The 26,070-nt window shown below is 40.9% G+C and overlaps 1 protein-coding gene across 2 annotated transcripts in view; it reads left to right on the forward strand.

Annotated features, from left to right (window-relative positions):
* Positions 1 to 2,650: 2,650 nt before the first annotated feature.
* LOC142107577 (BAR/IMD domain-containing adapter protein 2-like) overlaps positions 2,651 to 26,070 on the forward strand; it is an 82,361-nt gene continuing 58,941 nt past the window's right edge. For both annotated transcript variants that reach the window (XM_075191079.1, XM_075191080.1), the window contains exons 1-2: positions 2,651 to 2,936; positions 19,596 to 19,671. In XM_075191079.1, coding sequence (XP_075047180.1) covers positions 2,889 to 2,936; positions 19,596 to 19,671 — 124 coding nt within the window. In that variant the 5' untranslated portion in view covers positions 2,651 to 2,888. The remainder of the gene's footprint in view (positions 2,937 to 19,595; positions 19,672 to 26,070) is intronic.

Below are 26,070 nucleotides of genomic sequence, written 5' to 3' on the forward strand. Positions count from 1 at the left end.
ACACGCTCCCTACAACCACTAAATCACAGATACGGGATTGCCTTCAGCACATAGCTTGGTTTCAACTTTGAAATATAGTCAGACACCCTCCTGTTCTGATATACTGCTTCTGTTCCATTTATTTTAACTCAATTTAATCCACCCCTGCGTTGAATTGAAAATGGATGCAACAGTGTGTTGTGGGTCCCGTGTGGTTCAGAGCTGCCATTTTTGTTTTAACGTATGTAATTATTAACCATGCTGATCATTGTGTAATGTACCTATTTCTGTACATTTTGTATTCTTGTTTTTACTACTCTATGGTGGGAATTCAATTGGCTGCGCTACTGGTAAAAGTAATGCGGCCTGCGCATTATTACTGTTATTATGGTAATAATGCACTTAATTACCGTTATTACGGTAGTTTCAACGCCTGATTTTTGTAAGCCGAGTTAAAATTACCATAATAACGGTAACAGCTTTAACGTCGCGCTAATTCGGGGGGGAATTGAATTTCCCCCTATGTGTGATGTGGCGTGTTGTCACGTGCGAGTTCAATAAAAAACGTTTTTTCCCCTTACTCAGGTCGCTTTTATTTCACTCCAAGGGGCAGATTAAATTTTTTCTCACGGCTCCTAGAGCTGCGAGGAAAAATAAGCAGAGGAATTACCGCAGTAACGGTAATAATGCGCTAATAACACGGCTAATTTTATCTGCCCCATAGTACATTCACTTCAAGCTGCTGGCCAAGTTTAAAACGGCAATGTGTTTAAGTTTTGCCTTTAAACTTATTGCCTTTTTAAGTTTGGCCGGCAAAGTCGACAAATATCTGCAATTTGCTAGAATTGCAGGCAGTGGCGGATCCACCCCAGCCTAGCAGGGGCTTGCTGTCGGTGGCTGCACATGATGTGCAGGTTCGTTCGGCAGAGACAAGGAGGGAGAGTGTGCTGCCCGGCTGCTCTGATTGTTTTTAAAACACAATCAGAGGAGCCGGGCAGCACACTCTCCCTTCCTGTCTCTGCCAAACGAACCTGCACATAAAGTGCAGCTGCCGGCAGCCTTAGCTGTCAAAAAGGGGTGGGGACTAAATCGCCCCCAGTAAAATTATTTTCTAGATCTGCCCCTGATTGCAGGTTAATACATTTACGTCCATGGTCTGTTAAACTTTCAGGAAGTTTAGAATGTGTACTGACAGCCCATTCACCATAGAGATCTATAATTTCACAGCCATTCCAACTGTGGTGAACATGGATACAAGAAGGGGCATGCTGGCTGGGGGGCAGGGGGGCATCTGCCCCCGGGCCGGTCCCATAATGGGCTACCTTGGACTGGGTCACTGGGTCAACTGCATTGTTTTTTCCTTTAAAATGTTCCTGATAGGCTGCTGAATTAAGTCTTGCCACCCGGAATAAAATTTGCCAGTCCTACCCTGGGTACAAGACAAGTGACAGTGATATATCCATCCATAAACTCTCTCTGTTTTGTACTGCCAGCATACAAATACAAATCTCCACCCCCAAAAATTGAGAAAATAAATAACTTAGTTTAATAATAAATAATTTTTCTTGTTCTGTCCCCAGGCTAATGCCATCCTGAGACGTTGGAGGACAGCGACACGGTCCCTGATAAATAGACTTTTCCAGCCAGGGAAAAATCCCTACGTCTGGCAACAACGTTCTTGCCAGATATAGTGGGCAGCACGGTGTCTTAGTGGTTAACACTTCTGCCTCACAGCATTGGGGTCATGTGTTCAATTCCCGACCATGGCCTTATCTGCGAGGAGTTTGCGTGGGTTTCCTCCGGGTGCTCTGGTTTCCTCCCACACTCCAAAAACATACTAGTAGGCTAATTGGCTGCTATTACATTTCCTTTAGTCTCTCTCAGTCTGTGTATGTTAGGGGATTTAGATTGTAAGCTCCAATGGAGCAGGGACTGATGTGAATGAGTTCTCTGTGAAGCGCTGCAGAATTAGTGGCGCTATATAAATAGATGATATAGGGGTGTGCTCCTTTTGATAGTTAGACCCCATAGTCACTAATATTACACCAGCTGTAGCCTGCCTCAGCCTGATCAGTTAGGGTATATTGATAACCTTGAGTACTGTTCTCTAGGAGCTGACAGAATAAGTGTTAGATTAAAAAAACTGTATGTGCTCAATAATTAGTTAACACAATGTGCCTACTTGTTTTCAAATGTATTATATAAATATGCATATTATTAAAAAAAATAACACTGTACCCTTGCAAAATATAGTTCTCATAGCCAAACATATGTAAGTGTTCATATATGGCCATAGCTCACCAGAGACAAGCAACCTCTTGTAGGAAAGTCCATTCAGGAAAAATCAGAAAATATTCAGGGAAACACAGCTTCATTCATTACTGCAGGCTGGAGACCTTTGGTTAAGAGCCTCGTTGTAGGATTAAACTGTTTACAGTGTCATGTCTCTTAGTTACACACAGGGGAAACTACTGTATCACTTAGGATCCAGGAGAAAGATGAAAGAGACTGTGGATGAAGTTAAAAAGGTTTGAAGGTTTAGAGACCCCGTTTGAGTCTCTCACAGATGTCTTGCAAGGGGGCCCCTCCCTTTCTGTCATGCAGAATCCTCCCTTTATGCAGAGCGTGTTAGCTGGGTGACAGCAGAGCATTATCCTTATTGGCTGGAAGTTTTTATTCTGAGCTGCAGAACTTTTGTTTGAGGCTGTTTTCATCCTCCCATCCTGTTTCCTCCCCAGGCCCCCTCTCCCTCCCACAGCCACCCTTCCACCCGTTAGACCAGAGCAGTGGTCAGTGGTCAACATCAGAGAGACAACTTCTGTCTTCCATCTCCTGGGATCCGTTCCCCAAACCTGGATTCTCTGTGTCTTTCATCCAAATTCCATGTGAACAGCGCAAAGCCAAGCAACATGTCCAGGTCCGATGAGGTGAACAGGCTGACAGAGAATGTGTACAGAGTGAGTACTCAATGAAGTGCTGATTGAACTTGCTGTTGCAGACACTTATGAGATGGGAGAGGTTTCTACCTTTTGCATACCTTACATTCTTCAATACTTTTTTTTGTATATATTGTTTCATGCTGTCGCTTATACATGTATGCATCTTGCTAATTATTTATTGCACTATATGCTATCATTAACTCTTAGGGCTAAAAGCTGACTGCCATTTACAGATAGTAAAACAACAACACTTGATAATACAACAGCAAACAAAGGCCAGACCATTATAATTCAGGGTTGGAGATATTAACCTTTTATTTGCACAGGAACCCTATTAGGTCTTTAAATCAGCTTTTCAAACCAGGGCTCAGTTCTTAATTAATTTACTTATGTATCATTTCCTTCCTTGATATATACTTATATTACTATAAACTTACATATATAGATCATTAAGATCATGGAAACCCCCACATAGTGGCATAATGTCCATGTTTTTGTGTCCCCAGTCCGACCCGCAGGGACTAAGTATTGGTCCAGAGCTGACTCTGGCATGTATTGGTCAGAATGACTGGGGCAGACTAATCATCAGCTAATAGGGCTATTGTGCATAGTTCAGTGTTGTCCACTTAACCCTTCTGCCACACTGATTGGGGGAAGGGAGCTGTTTCCATTGTATTCTGGCAATACAAGGGTCTTAAATATAACAGTGCAGATTTGACTATAATCTTGAACACTTGTTGGACATGTCGTCCTAATTTACAAATCACATAGCTGATTTCATTCAGGAAGATCTGGTTGTATGTTTTCCAGCCTCTCGGACACATCAATGTTAGTTTTGTGGTTTTTTTGAGCAGTCTCTGAAACTGTTCTATGTCTTGCAGGGCCCCATCTTGGCTAATATGTCCCTGGGTGTCTGCTATGTTTAATTGTAGGGGCAGCCAAAGAAAAAAGGTTTGTTCCCAGAAATAACAGATGTGATGTCTGTTTAAAATCAATTCCAACTGCAAATAAAGTAATAAATAATTATGTCATATGATGCATTTCAAGTTTCTTACAGTGTTGTCCAAGGAAACAAGTCTATCCTTCACTAAGATATTCAGCTATAGATGTATTTTCTTAAAGAGCTCAAACCAGCAGTAACAAATATTGTGATACATTGGTTCAGAAAGAAAGAACTGTTATAACAAAATGTTATTAAAAGTCAATGGGCTCCGTCTACAACACAGAGAAATAGACAGAAATCTGAGCCATTGTGAAATCATGGCCTTGTATAGATTTATGGAAGTAGTACGTTGTTTTCATTATTGTTTGTTTTTATATACTTTATAGCAAATATAATTTGTTAAAAGAATACCTGTTTATAAACACCCATAGTTAGAAGACCACATTTTATTATTATTATTATTATTATTATTATTATTATTATTATTTTTATTATGAATAACCTAAACAAATCAGTAAACCACATTGTTATTTAGTTATGTGTTAATTATTTGTAATATCTCTGAAGATATTAGTCCATTTTGGAGTATTGCTAATCACAGTAAGTTCCAGCTGAACAGCCACCCATAAATCACAGCCTTTGAGGCCTGTGCTTCCCCAGCAGTGCTGTCTGGAAACAATGCCTTTTTTTTTTTTTTGCTAAGCTGCTAGAATATTGAGGGCGCACCATATGCTGTGTGCTGATTTTTACTATTGTTTTTTTAGTTAAGACCAGTGAATGGGTCAGGGTCCTTCAGGCAGTATGCCACAAAATGTTAAAAAAAAGTACATTCTCCCAGCAAGTCATTATTCTACTTGTCATTTGTAGCCCACTAACAAGCCTTTCAAACAATGACAGCTGTAAAGAGATTCTCTCAGTTGCAGAATGCAGCATACTTAGCAACTTTCTCATTTTGAAATCCGGGAGCCTGCGGAGGAGGTGGGCGTAATGGGGGCGGGGCTCCAAAACGCACATCATTTTGGACCAGCCCCATGATGTGATGACGCAAAACGCGTCATTTGACAGCGGGGGGCGGGGCCAAACGCCGCGATTCACCGGGAATCGCGGCGTTTGGGACTTAATTCTGCCCACTTCACTAGGAAGTGGGCAGAATAATCCAGATGCGGGAGATTGCCACACGAGTCCGGGAGACTCTCGCAAAATGCAGGAGTCTCCCGGACATTCCGGGAGAGTTGGCAAGTATGGAATACAGTCTTGAAATACTGAACGTTTGGTTAGAAGCTATATTTAACATTTTTTTTTATTATTTTTTTCTTTCTGATAAGCCAGATGCATGTTTTATAGGATGGTGTTACTTCCATCCTTAGGGGTACGGTGAGCACTAAGAATTAATGTCACCATACAGATGCTTTGTTCTCAATTCTAGTTCATTCATTTCCTAATAGAGAGTGGGAATAGCTTAAGCTGCTCCTGCACGCAGTTATTGGGACAGACAAATCACATTGTGTGTAGGCCTAAAAATAACCAGCAACTCGAATGAGCATCTGATCAGTATCCAACTGATGTCAATCAGGACTGATGGAAATTTTGGGTGGCCGATGACAGCCATAAGATCTTATTGTTTGTTTCCAGCATGAACAGCTGTCCAGGATCAATACAAATGAGCTGATACAAGGCAGAATGACCAACAAGAAGGGATAGGCTAGAAGTTGTGTGATTAGGTGCACTAAATTCCCTGAATATCATGAGATCAAGATAATTGATTGAACATCAATATAAAATAAAACTTAAAACGTAACTTTTATTGTTTCTATTAAACTGTTAATAAAATTAGCGAGGAGGAAGAAACAGGGCAGAATGACCAGGTTTGCCTATGTGTGATTGGCTGTATTTTTGGCCAGAACACACCATGCATACAATTATTTGACATTTTACAACAATCAGTGGACTGAATTACATGGTTTAGTAGACTAGTAATAGATGGAAAATAGATCCATAGGGAACCATGCAACCTTTATAGATGTAAGTATCTTCTTCATTAGACAGCAAGGATTTAAAAAGTTAGCTGAAAATAATACTAAGGGGTATATTTACAAAACTGGTTTGAAAAAGGGGAGATGTTGTCTATAGCAACCAATCAGATTCTAGCTGTCATTTATTTAGTACATTCTACAGAATGACAGCTAGAATCTGATTGGTTGCTATAGGCAACATCTCCACTTTTTCAAACCCGCAGTTTAGTAAATATACCCCTAAGTCATGTTTGAGGCAATGATATTTTTTCACATACTACAAATTATACAGGGTGGCATTAGGATCACAGACCCCGGTAGATATTAACATACTGTCTGTTTCTTAAACCAGGACTTTAGTTTGTAAAATTGATCTTTGCTAAATTGGAACCATCTTCATAATTTGACATTATAACTGACAGTCTTATATTTGTGTTACAAACAAGCATGACCTCATTATAATATATTGGATGGTAAAAAAAAAGAATAGGCTGCAGACTATCTCAGAAATTAAAGCATGAGACACTACATCCACTTTGCCAAGGAAGGGCTCAGACTCTGAGATTAGTTTAAGAAGATGGAACAGTGTTTCTCTGTTCCCATAGAGCTGTGCCGTAGACTCTTCTGCAGTTGCAATACAAAGATGTGTAGTATGAATAGGCTGTTATATAGTCTAGGCCACTGCAGAGTACGTAACCTCATGAGCCAGGAACTAAAAAAAAAATGTACAGGCTGGATATATTTGTTAAAGCTGTGCAACTAAAATAAAACCACCACATTTCACACAATAAATTTAAATATCCATTTATTTCCAGAATGTTATTTTGACATGGTTTGCTACAAACCCATGATTGCTAAACACCTACTATAGAGCAAATGCACTATACTGTAGATCTCCTCTTTATCAATAAATCAATACATCATTGTTACTTCTTTAGGTAGATTATACCCCATCAACAATTGGTATGAAGTATAAGTATAAATTATTATTGGCTCACTGAAAATATGACTCCACTCATGAATATTTGGTTTGGAATTTAAATGGTTATTATTGATTCATTTAAATTTCCAAACTGGGACATTATTATTCCCTATGTTTCTAGTATTTGGCTTGCTAATTTAAATTATACTGGCCCACTCTCCCGGAATGTCCAGGAGATCCCAAATTCCGGGTAGGTCTCCCGGACTCCCGAGAGAGCAGGAAATTCTCCTGCATCCTCCCCACTTCCTAGTGAAGAGGGCAGGATGGGGCCTCCATAGTGCGATACGCGGTTATTCATATAATTCTGGCCCCAGTGTCATTGCATTGTAGGGGTGGGGCCAAAATAACACGATTTGCTGCGCTTTGCCCCTCCCCTTTATCCTCACACTTCACCTCCCCTCCAGGATTTCTCAGAGAGAAAGATTGAAAAGTTGGTAAGTATGATTTAAATGTCATTGGCTCAAATGATCTAAACTATTCTATTGAATATAAACAGGTTATTCATGCCTTTGAGGTGTCCTTAACACTAAAGGGTTATGCTCTAAGATAAGTAAGGTTCTCCTAACCACAGTTGAGGTAGCACTATGGCTTCCCTGAAAACTTAAGAGACTTTACAGATAAGAGGATGTAAATAATACACAAATATTAGTGCTAATACTTTAGTAGCTATTCTGTAAACTCTCTAATGTTTAATGTAAGGTCAAAAACCTATTCTGTTGACGGCAGCTTCATATAAGTCGCCCCACTCAAACTCCCTCCACAGCATCACAGCCGGGTTTGTGAGATGAAGAACTCTGGAGAACAGTTCCTGGTAGGGTTACTTTTTCAGGCTACCTGTTTTAAATTAATCTAACGCACCAGGAAAAAGCAAGGAACACACTCTGCGGATGGTGGTCAGGTGCAGATTTCACTAATGGTGCCTGTGCACTGATCAGTTGACACATTGATTCTGATCTCCTTCCTTCTGTCACTGCTATAGATTTGAGGAATCTTCCCAATGATATCAGCAGATTCTACTAAAGAGACATAGCTCAATCTATAAAATTGTGTTCTGACTTAGAGGGCCTATTTATCATTCGTACTTTTCATTAAAATGAGTGCCTATTTAAGGATCATTTAAACTGATTATTAGGGCATCGCAGCAGATATCGCCAATATCTGCTGTGGTCCCAATGTCTTTGAACGCAAAATTAGTCCCCATATCTTTTTATGATGCCATTGAAGCCTATGGGGAGAATATTTGCGGCAGAGGGATCTCTAGGTAATCTGCGGTAGTGGGATCTTCGGATCTCTTACCGCAGATTACCTGCTCTCCCCTCCGGTCTTTGCGATAGTGACCATAGAGCAGATAGGATAGGTGCACAGGGACAGCTATTTACCATAACTGCTTGTCCGGAACAACAATTTTGTTAAATGGTCATGATCTTATATTCCTTATCATTGCGATGAGGAATGAAAGTAATTGTGTCAAAAACACAATGATTGTTAAATATGCCCCATGGTGTGATGGGCATTTAAAATGTAATTAAAATGGATTTGTTGTACAACAGTTATTAACTATATCTCACTGTTGACCAAACCATGATCCTCCTCTAGAATGGGGTATTGATTTTTCACTTTTCTTTGATAAATGTGTTGCAGACTGTTATTTTGTTCTTCTGTATGTGTGATTGCATAAGCAAATTCTGGAGCAGGTTTGCCAATAATTAGTACTGGCAATCAGTAGTGATTTTTAATCCGTCAGTAAGGAAAAGTTTGGTATTTTCCTAGCATCACTTTACTGCACAAAGAAGTAAACAACTAACACTTAGTTATTAGATATTGCCTACATTTATCAAAAAATGATTGCTGAGTCAGCTGACCGTTACCCAGCTGCCCCTGCGACACTGGCTCTGAGTGGCAATCGTAACGTACAGTGTCGCTCAGCCAGACTCCATTGTTCTAGGCATTCATGAGGGCAGCACGGTGGCACAGTGCTTATACCTCACATTATTAGCACTTATACCTCACAGTGCTGGGGTCATGAGTTCAATTCCTGACCATGGCCTTATCTGTGTGGAGTTTTATGTTCTCCCCGTGTTTGCTCCGGTTTCCTCCCACACTCCAAAAATATACTATAGTAGGTTAATTGGCTGAGATAAAAATTGACCCTAGTGTGTGTGTGTATGTTAGGGAATTTAGACTGTGAGCTCCAATGGGGCAGGGACTGATGTGAATGAGTTCTCTGTACAGCGCTGCGGAATCAGTAGCGCTATATAAATAAATGGTGATGATGATTCATGAGCTGGCTTGCTGACTCTGGTATGTGCAATGGCAGATTTGGTCTGTCCGTTACATTAGTTTTAAAAAAAAAAAAAGTATAAAAAATGCAAACACACACATAATCATTATAATATAATAATAATATATAGCTCATAGATAATGTTGGAATAACCTTTTTGCTGTATAGATTATGAGCCCTTTTACACTGTAAGCAGAGTTCTTCGTCCGTAAACATAATAATAAACTTCCTTGAACTTCTCTATCCTCTAGAGCAGGCTTGGCTAACCAGTGGCACTCCAGGTGTTGTGAAACTACAAGTCCCAGCATGCCCTTCCAGAAATAAGCTGCTATATATGGGCAAAGCATGCTGGGGCTTGTAGTTTCACAACACCTGGAGTTTCACAGGTAGCCAAGTCTGCTCTAGATACTGGAAAAATGTTGGTGTAGCTCAAAAATCCGTCAATCAGTAAATGTTTTATAAAATGGACAACCCTGTGCCAGAGGGTTATGAACAGAAGAGAAGATGTTGCACAATTTTTTAGGCCAGTTACCCAGTGGCATTAAAATATACTTGCCAACTTTTAAAAGCTGCCCTCCGGGAGATCCCAGAGGACAGGTCATGTGACAAGTGTAGGGGGTGGGTGCCCACTACTATAAAAAAATAAAAAAAGGCAGCATTCACGGCATTGAATAACGGGGGCGTGGGGCCTAATAGTGAGACCATGTCATTAAGCTCCGCCTTCACAAAACTCCTGGAGGTTGTGTACTCTTCAGGGAATCCGGGAGGAGTCCCCGAAATTCGGGAGCCTCCCGGAAATTCCGCCACTGGAAGCACGTAGGCGGGGGTGGAGATGGAACCGATGGATTCCAATGACCTCATGCACACTTCCGCCGATACATGCACTATCACTGGTGTTTCATCACATTCCACAATTTATTTATATAGCACCACTGATTCCGCAGCGCTGTACAGAGAACTCACTCACATCAGTCCCTGCCCCATTGGAGCTTACAGTCTAAATTCCCTTACATAAACACAGACAGTGTGCCAATGAGTAACTGACTTTATAAACATATCTCAATAGCATACTAACCCAGCGTGATTTATTTTTAGTGCAAAACTGTCTGTAAGAGTTTCTATAAATGTACCTAATAAAGAATATACTCTATAGCAGGATAAACAATGACCTTATTCAGTGCTTAATGTGTGCCTCACTTTACGAGCGCCAAAGGCAGCTGCCTCTTTTACTTACCTCTCATCTTGTCCCTGGATCGGACCCTGACAAATGCAATGTAGTAAATCATCCTAATCTAAAAATGCATCCTATTGATTGTACATTTTTATTTACATAATTTGCATCCAAATCTGCCGGCAGAAGCTGTTTCTGTTTGTAGAGTTGTCATAAAGAATTTCAACTCGGAGAGCTTGAGTGGTAATGAGCACACACAGGATGTTCTAGCTCATGCTAGCTGGTTTACAAGCTACAAAAGCTATGGATGAAATAATGTCAGTTCAGAACAACCTTGCAAGTTTGAAGTTGTTAGAGAACCCTCGGGCTGTTATGAAGTTCGGAAAAATAATCTGAAATGAGCCGCAGCTATGGTAACTTCTTCTCTGCCACAGGGATTCACAGCATTGCTTTTCAGTGCCTAGTATACTCTTGTTGGGTGTTTTGCCAGTTTTACTGTACTAAGGTGAACTCCAGGGCTTTTCAGTCGGGAACTCTGGGGCTTTTGTGTATTATTACTGTGGATTAACCAGACACTTTAGTGTTTATATGAATATTAACATTGCACATGAAATGCTAATAGTCAGAGATCACTGTCTAACTATTGCTGTTAGATTTGTTTGTACATAGTATGACCAACAATTTATGCTGTAGCATTTATACACAACATCATCATCATCACCATTTATTTATACAGCGCCACTGACTCCACAGTGCTGTACAGAGAACTCATTCACATCAGTCCCTGCCCCATTGGAGCTTACCTACCAGTATGTTTTTTGGAGTGTGGGCAGGGCCGGTGCTATGGTCCATGGCACCCTAGGCATTTTTACAAAATCGGCACCCTCCTCCCCCCTCACCCCGTCTTTCCTTACCTTGTCTCACCACCGCCGCCTCTCTGCTCCGTCTCCTCCCCTCCACTCACTGACACTAGTGAGTTGAGGGGAGGAGACGGAGCAGAGAGGCGGCGGTGGTGAGGAATAGCCTCTCCCCCCCCCCCCCCCGTGCATCTGAATGCTGTGCGGCGGCCGTGACAGGTATGGTCAGCGGTCGCCGCACAGTTTTAAAGTAATTTACCATTCTGTGGCGCCCTCCAGAGCCCGGCGCCCTAGGCAAGTGCCTAACATTGCCTAATGGGAGCGCCGGGCCTGAGTGTGGGAGGAAACCAGAGCACCTGGAGGAAACCCACGCAAGCACAGGGAGAACATACAAACTCCACACAGCCATGGTTGGGAATTGAACTCATTACCCCAGCGCTGTGAGGCAGAAGTGCTAACCACTTCGCCACTGTGCTGCCCAAGTATTTTATTTTACATTTTAACCAGTGCTTTTTTTTGTCATAGAACTCACCGTAACTGAGTTCCAGCACCTTTTTGTCTACAGATTTTTCAAGTTTTAAAAGTAACTTTTGAACATTTGATGTTTGGTCCATGTGGACTTGAATCGTCCTGTCGAGCGTAGCAGGTCGGCGTCAAAATCATTAAAACGGTGCATGCGGGGAGCATGTGTGTTGTGTCCGATGCATGCGTACTTCCTCCGCGCTGGTTGTGATGGCACTGCTCGGCTTGTGGCGCTGCTCAGCTTGTGATTGGTGGTGTGGTCACGTGCTGAGAGCTTACTGCGGGTGGTGACCGTTATGTTTTGTTACACAACTGACGTGTGTGGGTGTGTGTACATTGATTGACTACGTGATGTGAGTTTCGGCACCTTTTTTCTTACAAAAAAAGCACTGGTTTTAACTAAAAAAATATGATTTTGAACCTAATATATATATATATAACAGTAAGACCAGCAAGTTTGTAGTACATGTCCCTTTTAGTGGTAATATTTTGTATGCAGCTATTTATATCAGGACACTAATTTCGTAGCGCTGTACAGAGGACTCGCTCACATCCCGTCCTACAGGGTCTGACAGTGTGTAGAAGTGTTGTGGGAAGCAGCTTTCATGCTTCTGTGTATTAGTAGAAGAACAGCTTATTATTCCCGGGATTGAGAGAGAACCGGGCTGGTGAGTGGAGGCATGGTACAATGAGCATGAGATTCTCATGTCTGCTCGGCCCAGTGTACTTCTCATTTGAGGCACGGACATCTCTTAAAACGGAGAGCTCAGGATTGTGGAAAAAAACCTAGGACTGTGGCATGAAATTCGGGACTGTTGTATGGAGATATGGTACTCAATTGGCTCAAAGGCTCTGATGGAAATTCACTTCGACATATTAGTAGCATGAAACACAAGCAAGATGGTTTGTAGTCTTGCACTGTGTGTTACTGTAGGGTCTGTAGCAGGCCAGGCATTAATTATATGGTTGCTTGAACAGAGAGTCGGCTCCCAGACTGCTGGGGTCCAACGGTCACAGAACTGGAACCCGGAGATGAAAACACTTATCTGCACGCTCATGACTGCAGGGATTAGGGAAGAAAGGCAGCTGCCACCGAGAAGATGTAGCAGCGTAAAACAGGATACAGTATATCTTACATATGTGTGTTTGATATCAGTTTACTGTATGTATTAATATGTCACAAATTAATCATAACCAAGTGAAGGATAACGTGACTTATTCAAGGATATCACAGATCAGCACAAAATATTCTGCAATGTCAACTCAAAAACAGAGAATATTTGATTACATAAGTATCAACCCCTCCAGCGCTAGATACTGTTTTACACCCCCTCCCCTGCAAAAATGTCTCTCCCATGGCAGCCCCATGCACCATTCCACCATACAACCAGGGGCAAACAGCCCATTCGTTAGAGAGATCTATAATTTCACAGCCATTCCAGCTGTGGTGAACACGAGTACAAGCAGGGGTAGGCTTGGATGGGGGGCAGGGAGGCATCAGCTCCCCCAGACCGGTCCCAAAATGGGCTACCTTGGGCTGGGTCACTGGGCCACCTCCAGTGGCGCACGCAGGGGGGGTTTCTGGCCCTCCCCTCCGGGAACCAACGATACTGTACAGCAGCCGCGGCGCTGTCAAAGAAGCGCCCGCGGCAATGCTGTATTGAAGTATAATACAGCACTGCCGCGGATGCTGCTTGACAGCGCCGCGGCTGCTGTAGAATTCAGACTCGCTGAAATCGGGCCGCTGCGCATGCGCAGCAGCTCTCTCTCACTCTATTTTTTTTTTTTCGGGGGGCGGAAACCTTCTAAACCCTGCGTTCGCCCCTGACCTCACCTGCATTTTTCTTTTAAGATGTTCCTAATAGGCTGCTGAGATGAGTCTTGCCCCCCCCCCCCTTTCCTGAGCAAAATTTGCCAGCCCTCCCCTGCATACCACTCTATTTACTTACCTAGGATTAGATTTACTAAACGACGGGTTTGAAAAAGTGAAAGATGTTGCCTATAGCTACCAATCAGATTCTTTCTGTCATTTATTTAGTACATTCTACAAAATGACAGCTAGAATCTGATTAGTTGTTATAGGCAACATCTCCACTTTTTCAAACTGGTAGTTTAGTAAATCTAGCCCCTAGTCTTCATATTCTCAAGCTCCCCTCCCAAAACCTCCAGCAGGCTCCTCAATTGTGGGACCACAAGCCCTAGCATATAGAGCATGTTGCATTATACTAATGTTGCTTATGGTGAATATAATCCAGACCTCTGCTCTGAGCATATGCTCAGGTTACGCTTACACAACTTTTTTCCTCCTCCACAAAGTAGAGACACACAGATTACACAGCTAAGTACCTGCCCAAGGTACCTAAATCCAGCCATCTTTTCTCTCTGCTTCAGACACTTGTTATCTTCTTCTCCCTTCCCTCCACTACAGCGGATCAATATGCAGGCACACCATCCACACCAGGGAAGGCACTCACCAAGGTCAAGTCATACAATCATATGTGCAGGGAACCAATAACTGGGAGGTGGAGTTACCGGGACTCCCCTACCCGCTTCTGAAGAGATGTGGCAGGAAGTAAATGTAAGAATATTCAGATTCTCTGATCACGTAGTCTCAGTCATGTGTTGCTGAGTGTCAAGTAGCCCATGCTCGTTGCTTTTCAATAACCATTTCTTTGATTTTACGTTTTTTTTAATGTTCTTTGATCTTCATGATGAATCTGAGAAATGCCAAACAGGCTGACTATTGTTTTCTAATCACTGTGTGTAGTGTAAAATTGCATGTAGTGTATGTTTAATGTTCAACGTGTATGTTGAAACTCCTGTTGGGGCTGGGAAGATTTTGTCAGGATGACCTGGCTATTATGGGTATATAATTTATTTTATTTTGTACTCTGACATGTTTTGTCAGTTTTGTAACTTGTTTTATGTATAATATGAATTGGTTGCCTCTTGTATTTACCTATAATGCATAGCCATTTACAATTATTAGCCTTAATTGTGGGAGTATTGTATGTTATTACTATGATAATGTAGTTATATGTGTGAAAGTATTTAGTATTATGTTGATTTGACACTAGAAATTTTATTTTTGGATGTTCAAGCAAAGGACTGTACCTTGTCAGCCATAGTAGAAATGAGATGAGGCTATACTATTGTTTGTAGGTTTAATATAATATATTTGAGGTGATCGACCAGTCATTGTTTTATTCATCTTTTTGGATCTCATAGGCCTGGTGCAAGTTCGAGTTGATCATAATGATGGCTACATCTTTATTCCTGACATGCCTATACGCTACATGCAACTCCTTATACAGCCATAGAATCTTAAGTGTACAGACACAATATTGTGTGTACACAAAAGTTGCATTTATTTGTTTAACTCTAAAGCAGGGCCTTCATGTTTAATTGTCTTGTGACTGGCATTAATACACAAACTGAATTTAAACATACTAGGCCTAATTCATCAAAGCACACAAAACAAACGTAATGTGCATTTTTTTTTTAAAATATATAATTCTTGCATATGCATTGCCTGTATTCAAATACTAGCATATCCGAAGAGTGTCTCTTGCTGAATACGGTATAGGTACGCTCTGCGTATATGGCACTTGCCATAATGAGCCGGGCACAACACACTGCAGGATACAAACAATACATGTGTGCAATATAAAGTCCCAATAGAACACACACACAAAAAAAATGTTGTCACCCGTTAATATCCTCATTAATGAAAAAAACATTAAAAAAAGTTTTGCTTTTTTTCATGCATTTAATTCATTTTTAAAGTTGCTCTTGATTTGCAGACACATGTTCTAGGTCTAAGGAAGAGTTTTGATAAAGGCTGTTCAGTTGAGGTAGTAATCTTTCAGAATATCCTATTTGGAGCAAGGAGTCTGTTGTCTTCTCCAGGAGCCATGAAACTGTCGTACAGTAGAAACTATTTGGAACCTCTCTGATCAAAGCTTCATTACAAGGCATTTAAAGGTGGACGCCCTGCTCTTGTAGACCTAGGGGCAAACGACTGTCCAGATTCACATATTTATTGATTATAGTGGTCGGACACTTTAAACAATTATTATTTTATAGTCCTATGCTCCTTCTGATCTATCCAACATATTCTTTGGTTTTTGCTGTAATATAGTAACTGGCACAGACCATCCACTACAATCAAGAGGAGAGAAAACAGGGATTTAATTGGGAACTTCACAAGCCAGCACAAGAAGATCAATATGTAAAAGTTTACCAATGCCCCACTATGCTCAAGCTCACTATACAGACACTTCCCACAGCTTCAAATATCCACAATAACCTTAGCTCTAACTTACTCTATACAATCCCTAAAAGTATGTACAGATGAATAATATACATCATGTTCTATATGAAATAGGTGTCTCCCTCAGGACACTACTGATTAGTATACACCTACTTCATAATGTCCCCAATGTGAAAACTCTTATTCCATGTTATTCCACTGACTCTGGGATTAAAAAAACAAATTTAGATGCAAGTACAACAATATACTACAAACAGACTAATAGATTTAAGACCCCTCTCACCATTCTCGGCATAACCAGTACAACAGCCGGATTCACTAAGGGAAGCGGAAAACTATTTCTTATAGTAGCAGCTGTAACTAGAAAGAGAATATCACTAACATGGATACAGAATAATCTTATTTTTACATTTAGAATGGACTGGCTAGATATGGACTAGCTAGATAAAGAAAACCAGTTCCAGGCTTTTTCTAGAATTGAGACATTTACATTGACCCACTTTAATTCAAAACTAGCAAATGGAGAATTTTTGTTTTTGTTTTAATAGTAAAAATTGGTATGAAGAGAGAATACATTAAGAGGACTGTCCATCATTTTCATCAGATATTTATATAGCACCACTAATTCCGCAGCGCTGTACAGAGAACTCAGTCACATCAGTCCCTGCCCCATAGGAGCTTACAGTCTGAATTCCCTAACACACACACACACACACACACAGACTAGCAGCCAACTAACCTACCAGTATGTTTTTGGAATGTGGGAGGAAACTGGAGCACCCATAGGAGACCCATGCAAACACGGGGAGAACATACAATCCCAAATATATGGGGGCGATCAGTTGGCAGCGAGGTGCTGCAGTAGCACCAAACGGTGTGTTTCTGGGTGATGCTATGGTAATGATCTTCACTCATTTTTTCTTTGCATCTCATAGAGGATATGTACTCATTCACATCCGTCCCTGCCCAATCAGAGCTTACAATCATTTCCCACCACACAGACACGAGTATGTTTTTGGAGTCTGGGAGGAAACCGGAGCACCTGGAGGAAACCCACGCAAACACGAAGAGAACATACAAGCTCAGATAGGGCCATGTGATGCTAATGAATTACGTACTGTTAGCTGAAGATGAGTCTATTTACAGGAATGTATACATGTATCACTTATGTATGATAGGTAAATATAAAAAAACATTAACCATACAAACATGTTATAACCATACTTGTCCATTTTAACTAACTCCCCTCTGGGGACATCTCCAGTCACTTTAAGGTTAACATGGAAGACTTACAAAAATGAGCCTTGTTAACTTGGCCTTGTTTACAGATACAATGTTTCAAATTGACAATGGAAGAGAGTTAGTTGCAGCTTTGTTGTAAATCGTGCACAAAGTTACAGTCCTAACTGTTCCACAGTTACTGCCATTGTAAAAGAGATGCCTTCAGGGCTGCTATTATGCTGCAGGTATGTGTATAACATACATCTGGCAAACTACTGAGCATTCACTGATATATTATGGGTGTTTGTGTCCAGGCTGATGTTAAATAAAAAAGTATTGCTGCCTTGTACCACTGTGTTTCACGATTGTTCTACTGTACAGTGAAGCATTATTATCTTAATGAGCATTTTTGGGCTATTTCTCTGATAATTTCACATGGAGCAAAGTCCAAAAATGTCTTTGACAAGTTAGTAACTTAATAATCGTTCAAGATGCCAAGTGAAATCCCAGTGTTTGTTTTTGGACTCCAGCTATTTGCAAAACTTTTAACCCATTTTGGTAACCGTCTCTTTTGAGGTCCCAGAATAGTGGGACACTGGCTTTTGGGGTCACAGCGAAATAAATGTGGAGCACCCTGTTTTTTTCAAGATGTACTTGTAGGCAGACCTCAGTCTAGCCACTGCAGTGAGTAAAGAACTGAGTCTGATTTGTGAAGGCAAATAGTCTTGCCTACATGAAGGTGGGTTACAGATTATTGTAGAAGATAAAGAGGTGGAGAATAGCTGCTCAACTGACTTTGATCATTTTGCCACAAGATACAACAAGGAAATTATGCTTATGTATGATAACACATACTGGTAGGTTAACTGGCTGCTATCAAATTGACCATAGTCTCTCTCTCTCTGTTTGTTTATGTGTGTGTATGTTAGTGAATTTAGACTGTAAACTCCAATGGGGCAGGGACTGATATGAGTTAGTTCTCTGTACAGCGCTGTGGATTTAGTGGCGCTATATAAATAGCTGATAATGATGATGTAGAGGTTTAGTAAAAAGATAGCAAGTACAACAGGAGGGCCAGTTCAGTTTGATAAAACCTGTAACATAAATGATTACGTGAAAATTTTGGCTTTTCAAAGGCGTGTCTATGTGACCAATCACAGCACAAATGTATATGGGGCAGCACGGTGGCCTAGTGGTTAGCACTTCTGCCTCACAGCGCTGGGGTCATGAGTTCAATTCCCGACCATGGCCTTATCTATGTGGAGTTTGTATGTTTTTCCCGTGTTTGCGTGGGTTTCCTCCGGGTGCTCCGGCTTCCCCCCATACTCCAAAAACATACAAGTAGGTTAATTGGCTGCTATAAAAAATTGACAATAGTCTCTCCCTCTCTGTCTGTGTGTGTGTGTGTATGTTAGGGAATTTAGACTGTAAGCTCCAGTGGGGCAGGGACTGATGTGAATGGGTTCTCTGTACAGCGCTGCGGAATTAGTGGCGCTATATAAATAAATGATGATGATGATGTATCACATTTAGTCTTGTTCTAGGCAACAAAATGCAAATAAGTGTAAAGAGTGTTTAAAAAAAAATAAGTGCATTATAATGTAAATGGAATATAGATGAGCACAGTTAGATCTCACCATACTTGACACTACTTGAATACAATTTCTCAGGACTCTACTGCTGTGCATATGCACGTATACATTTCTGTGGTGGGGCACTGTACCGCAGTGGGGCTCAATCTTCTTTTTTTTTTTTAGCTTTGACCACAAGTGTCACTGTGCCATTGTTCTATAAGCCCAAAAGAAGCAACACAAAATAGAATGCATTGCTGGTCTAACGGTTGACTCCAAATTCAGATTCTGGGACTACACTTGAAGTCTTAATCCATAGCACAACTACTATACACAAATATACAAATACAGCACCTTCCAACATGACACATCCACTGCAGATGCTTTAAACATCATTCTTTTGATTTTATTTACAGTTTATTTTTGTTGTATTATATAGTGATGGCTGCTTACAGTACGAAATATAGAATTCCTTTCAGCACACGGAGCAACAGAAGCGATACTGAGTAGTGGGTCATTGTTAATCGACAAGGACTGAAATTTTTATGGACAAGCCAATAACTATTAAGTCTCTGGAAATATGGAACAAATTAGTATTTATCACATTAATAAAGATTAAAGTCCAGGTCTAAGCAAACAAGAGAAGTATCCAAAGACTGTAATTTTTGCTTAAAAGCAGAACAATGTTTATTTATAAAAAAAAAGTTCTGGCTCAGCTATAACTAACAGATCTGTACAAACATGTTGGTGAAGTATGTAATTATGACCTTTTATGTACTAAAGGCAAGTTCTTACCAACAGATCACAGAAGACAAATGTCCAATATACTTTTTCTTTCCTGCAGGTTATCCTAGACCAATTCAACCCAAGCCTAAAGAACTTTGTGACTATGGGGAAACATTACGAGAAAGCACTGTCAGGTAACTTTTCTTTTTCTTTTCCTAGTAACTACTAATGCATACAATTCAAAGATCTGACTTCATTTCAGTGAACGACAGCAAACTGTGTACTATGCCAAAAGGGATGTAAAATCATCATCAAGTTATCAATACAGCAATAGGGATATTTCCTGTGTTAATTCTAGGCTGCATTTTCATTTTTGTGTTGTACAATTATGCACTGTTCACAAAAGTGAACAAAAAGAAATGTCTTATGCAATGCTTTTCTCATGTCATATCCATGACCAGTTATACACAGCTTTTATGTTTTATTCTTTAGCATCACATTAGTACAGCATAAATATTCGTGAGGTAGAAGCAGTAAGGGATAAGGGTCCCTGGTGATGCTGGTCCATTCGCTAGGGATCCACCGTTCTGCTCTCCTGAGCATGTGAGTTGCTGGCTCATGTGCAGTGATGCTGGTCCATTCACTGGTCCATTCACTAGGGATCCACCGTTCTGGTCTCCTGAGCGTGTGATGGGCTGGCCCATGTGCAGTGATGCTGGTCCATTCGCTAGGGATCCACCGTTCTGCTCTCCTGAGCGTTTGATGGGCTGGCCCATGTGCAGTGATGCTGGTCCATTCACTAGGGATCCATCATTCTGGTCTCCTGAGGGTGTGATGGGCTGGCCCATGTGCAGTGATGCTGGTCCATTCGCTAGGGATCCATCATTCTGGTCTCCTGAGCGTGTGATGGGCTGGCCCATGTGCAGTGATGCTGGTCCATTCGCTAGGGATCCACCGTTCTGCTCTCCTGAGCGTGTGATGGGCTGGCCCATGTGCAGTGATGCTGGTCCATTCGCTAGGGATCCATCATTCTGCTCTCCTGAGCGTGTGATTGGCTGGCCCATGTGCAGTGATGCTGGTCCATTCGCTAGGGATCCACCATTCTGCTCTCCTGAGCGTGTGATGGGCTGGCCCATGTGCAGTGATGCTGGTCCATTCACTAGGGAACCATCATTCTGCTCTCCTGAGCGTGTGATTGGCTGGCCCATGTGCAGTGATGCTGGTCCATTCGCTAGGGATCCACCATTCTGCTCTCCTGAGCGTGTGATGGGCTGGCCCATGTGCAGTGATGCTGGTCCATTCGCTAGGTATCCACCATTCAGTTCCAGGACTGCTCCAGGCCCCCACGCATGGTCAGGGGAGCAGATTTAGGGCCTCGGAAGTGTAACAGTCATCTTTGTGACCATTGTGGCAATTCCACAGCAGGAAATTGTCATTTATAAAACATACAAGTTGACATAACTGCTGCGAGCATTGTGCTACATTGGCCTCCATGTCAGCATGAACCAAACACTTCGGTAACAGCACACCCTTCTGCCCTCTCACTGGCTTAATACGTGCCACAGAACATTGGATTGTTGTACAGCTGAACAACAAAATAAGGGATCACATTTTTATTTATTCAGTATTTCTAATCCACACATTTACTATGTATTCGCAAAAGCAGAGAACATCCTGTATATACTCTCATTAAAGGTCATTTATCAGTTGTAAAATATACATGGATGCAATATATTTGTCTGCTTTTCATGTAACACAGAGCACGTTCACAGTATGTGCCTGTGTCAGATTATGGAACCACCTCTGTAAAACGCTGTCTACAACCTTTTGGGGGTTTGTGGGTCCAACACTAATTTAGTGAGAATAAACATGCTCTATGGCCCTTTGTTAAACAGGGAGTGTCTCATCTTAGGGGGAGATTCAATTGCCAACGATGTGGCACACGAACATCGCGGCGCGCATATTGCCGGCAGTTACGGTAGCAATCTCATTTTCCCTTGTACCTCTATGGGGTGCGAGGAAAAATGAGCGGAGATTTCTGTCCAATCTCTGCCGCGAGGTGCCTCACAGATGTTCTAGAGACACCTCGCGGCTAACTGAACTTCCTTCTAAATGTGGCTTTTGAATCTCATTAACATTTTCACCAGAGATAGGGCTTCTCCCTGCATGCTTTTGCTGGCAAACGTCTCCTCTGGAAAACAGATTTAGCGGAAGTCTCAAGGGTTACAATGGTACATGTACCACCACAATCCTCATCGTGCTATCACCATCTCAGGATGGCAAAAGCAGATGATATTGAAAGTCAAAATGCTTTATTTATTAAAATAACATATATTTTCTAATCATTATTGTTTATTTGTTATATATATATATATATATATATATATATATATATATATATATATATAATTATTTTTTTTCTTAACAATTTATGTTGTCTTTTTTTTTATAAGTGGAACAGAAAGTCGAAGTCACGGCTTCCAGTTCCTCTGTACATGTGTCACGCATATGGCAGCAAGATTGGCCGGTCTTACTGCTGCCAGCCAGTATCTCTGGGCAACTGAGTATCCCTCAGATAGTCCAGCTATATATTACAATAAATTGTGGCAATAACTGGTTTCCTATTGCTTCAATAACTGGCGATGGAAAATCTGTGTGATTGCTGCATATTAATAAAAAAGGGGCCTTAAAGAGACCCTGTCATGTTTTGTTTATATATTAATGTATTTGGCTGTTTATATGAGTATTTTGGAGTTTGTTTCAGTTTCCACTGCAGCTTGGTTTGGGAGCTGCAGACTTATAAGGCCCAGAGGCCCGGTGCCAATCACCTTACTACCCATCACCACTGATAACACCCACCAAACACACACATACCACACATCTTACAACCTTCTTCATCTACGAACATTTCGCCTGCACTCTCTGTCTTTCTGGGGCTCTCTGAACTCTGACCTTTATCTATTATCTCTCTATTGTCTCCTTCCTACACCAGTGATGCCTGCCCTCTGTATACATAGCATACGGAGGTTCCCTTACGTTCTCTCAGTTGCTCAAACATCTCCAAAAAGAAATTCCCAACCTCAAACATTATCTATATAATTTATATTCCTAATGCTCATTTAGAGGAGGAAACATATGTAGGGAAAATATACACTAAAAAAAGTGTTCAGTCATACGCATCTCAAGATAGGTCAAGCGGAAAAATAGTAGTATTTGCGCCAGGAGTTTGTCAGGCGTAACAAGTGTGTATACTTACACCCCTAGATAGCATAGGGATAGCGTAAAGGTGTGGCTGGACAGTGTTAGTAGTAAATGGTAAAGTCACATTACCGTAACTGAACACACTGTAATAATGTCATGAAGTGTCTTATACCCAAGAGATTGTCCGCTAATAGTAAATGTGAAAGTCGCGTGTTCCACATAAAGGGGGAATTCAATTGACAGCGTTATTCGTGAGAATAATGCGTCCCGTGCACTATTACCGTTAGTACGATAATTTCAACGCTGATTTTTGCTCTCGGGCCGCTTTACACTCACGAGTAATGCTGTCAATTGAATTCCCTCCCTAAATGTAATTACATACAAACAAAAATATACAAACAGAATAACATTTAAATTAAATACAAGCATCTCTTGGTTTTCCTTTGAGAATCAAATGGGAATCTTCTTTTCTGCAGTAGTCAAAATGGAAATATTAATTAAGTAATGAGAACAGGCAGCCGCGACTTCATATAAAATAGCCTTGGCGTTAATGAATTATGTAGTATCAGCTGGAGAGGTCAATACGCAATTGGAAGCAGCTACATAGTACTGCTGATAGTCATTATCATCATATGCCTCATACAGTGCATATCTGTAAGTGTGTCACAATTACATGAACACACCGCTTACTGAAATTTGCCTGCACTTGCCCATCTATATACATATATATGGACATATGCATTGTTGGTGTGCATGCGCAGTACTGAAATTAATATTTTACTAAAAAGGATAGAAAGATGTACAAGTTTAAATTAGCCTATGAGTCTATTTCATTTTCTTTTGTGAATATAATTTTAGTCTTTTTTTTTATTTACACATCACGTAGAGCTACCCACAGGATTATATGGGCACAGTTCCTTTGCCCTGTAGATCTTATGAGAGAGACAAAGTGACTTGCCCAAGGACACCCGTAGCAGACGGGGGCCTGAAATGCTAGGGTACATATTCTCATTGGCAAGCATGTCCTGTGAATTCCCCATTCCTGTAAACTGAGAAGCAAGAGATCTGTTTCTTCGGTTTCAAGCTGTAGATTAGTTCATAGGCATACCATGGAGAGCTGGGAACGCTTAACCAGGGGGCAAAGACAAATAAGTGACCCAAGCTTTTCTACCAGTGCGCCACAACAGAAAAATGGACGTGACCCAAATAGTACGCGTGTGGCTTGCTTTTATATATCTTGTGAACTGTATGAAAAATTGTTATCTGAAAGGCATTGATTATAGCTCTATCAACCCTATCTGACTTCTGTTCAATGCAGAGCATTCTAGGACTGATATACAATACATAGAGTATTCTAGTAACTTCTTTACAATTCAGGGAACATTCTAGTGGCTGTTAGACATTTTAGAGAGCATTCTAGGCTCATATATAACACACAGAGCGTTCTAGTAATCTCTATATAATACACATAATATACTCTCTGCGCTGCTCCTCCTGAGGAGTATTGCACCCCCACCTTGCTTACCCCGCTTTCCGTTGGCTCTGGCTGCCTGTAAGGAAGTGAGGTGAAGAAGTGTCATACCTCCCCACTTTGAGCACTAGGTGTCACTATACTGATGCCAGATCTTGGGTGGCTTTATCATGAAGCCCCTCCCACCTTGGTGATAAAATGCAGACACCACATCTCTGGATACTTCCTATCTGTCTCTAGGCCAACAAACGTGGTTCTGTAGTGCACAGCTGTCGGCAAATCAGCTCCAAAGCCACAAGTTGTACAGGCCCAGCCCATCCCTTTTTGTTCACAGCAAATCAGCATGTCGTCAATCAGGTTGTTGAGTGTCCATAAAAAATATATAATCGTGCAGAAGAGAGGCACATAAGAGGTGGAATAATACGCAGGGGATACCTAGGTGGAGAAATAACATGGATATCAAATCCACAACGATTGCAAAAAAATAGAAAATATTTATTCCATAAAACCAATAATAAAAATTAAAAAATACCATACACAAATAAATATATAAACATTGAATAGACACCATTCAATATGGGAAATCTGAACCTGGTATGGCAGACCTAATGTAATACATATGTACTCAGAACCTGTGGATCCAGATGTAAGATGATAATGGTCCATATAATGTGATATCACTAAAATCATAATGAAGTTCCATATAATGATACCGTTCCAAGACTTGATCTCCTACAATGAGATATGTTTAAATGTCGATCCAATTTGATATCCGCTAGACAGGAGTATCAACAAGTACAGTCTCCAAGAGTATATCTCATTCTCCACTACTGTATAATTAATGCAGGAATCCGTGGATATTGGCAAAATACCTGCATTTGTAGATTCCACGTGGGGAGTATCCAACTCCTAACTCCGTCTCTCTCAGCTGAATGCTCCGTGGAGATGAGGTGCGCACCTCTCAGTGCTCTGGGACACTATCCCATTACAGCAGCGTTTAGAGTTATTGTATAGAGGGGTTTGCTATTTATCAGCGCCAGGTATTCTATATATTTTTTCTGTTGAGTGTCCATACCAAAATTAGGGAGGAGTAGGTGGATTGGATAAGTGGCCTTGGGTGAGAAATGAACAGTAATGTCCTATATATTTACATTTGGAAAGTTGGGTTATAAATAGGAGAGTTAAGATGATAACACAAACATTATCATTTTTATTCTAACAGTCTGTAGTTTAGATTTAAATTTTGTCCCTTAAACTTGCTTCTCTAACTTCTTGATAATGAATATTATAATTTTTGTTTTATTTACAGCAAACCTTCTTTAAATAGTCAAATAGGAAAACTTATGATCAGCGCAACACATACATCCTTGTGTTCAATTTATTATTTCCATTATTTTTCATTTATATAGCCCCAACATATTTTGTATCAATGTACAAATGGGGGTGATTGCAAATAGTATCATAGATACATATGTTAATATTTAGTAATTGGCATACCAGGTAGAGAGGGCATTCACCATGGGTTTTTGCAAGGTAGAAGTTTAGACAACATATGCTTGCATCCCTTATACTACTGCAATCCAATTTGCAGATAATAACTGGAGAATGACTCTGAGTCATGTGCTGCTCGAAATTGCATGCAAAACTTTTCATTTCACATCCAAATTTTCGGCTCGCCAAACCCCACAATTTTCATGCAAGATCCAGCGAGCAGACACTTCCTTTAATTTGGGGAGTATTTTGGCCACAATAAACGCAATTTTGGACGCAAAATTGAGTGCTATTTTCACGTGTCAAAAAAACTCCACTTTTCGTGCCATATGGATTTGGCTCCTTGTATTGACTTGTTGTGTTGCTGAGTCTGACGGCTGTATTGAGCTCAGACTGGAGAGGTCACAGAGGCAGATTTATCGTCATACAT

This window comes from Mixophyes fleayi, chromosome 11 (genome assembly GCF_038048845.1).
Source record: "Mixophyes fleayi isolate aMixFle1 chromosome 11, aMixFle1.hap1, whole genome shotgun sequence".
Lineage (NCBI taxonomy): Eukaryota > Metazoa > Chordata > Amphibia > Anura > Limnodynastidae > Mixophyes > Mixophyes fleayi.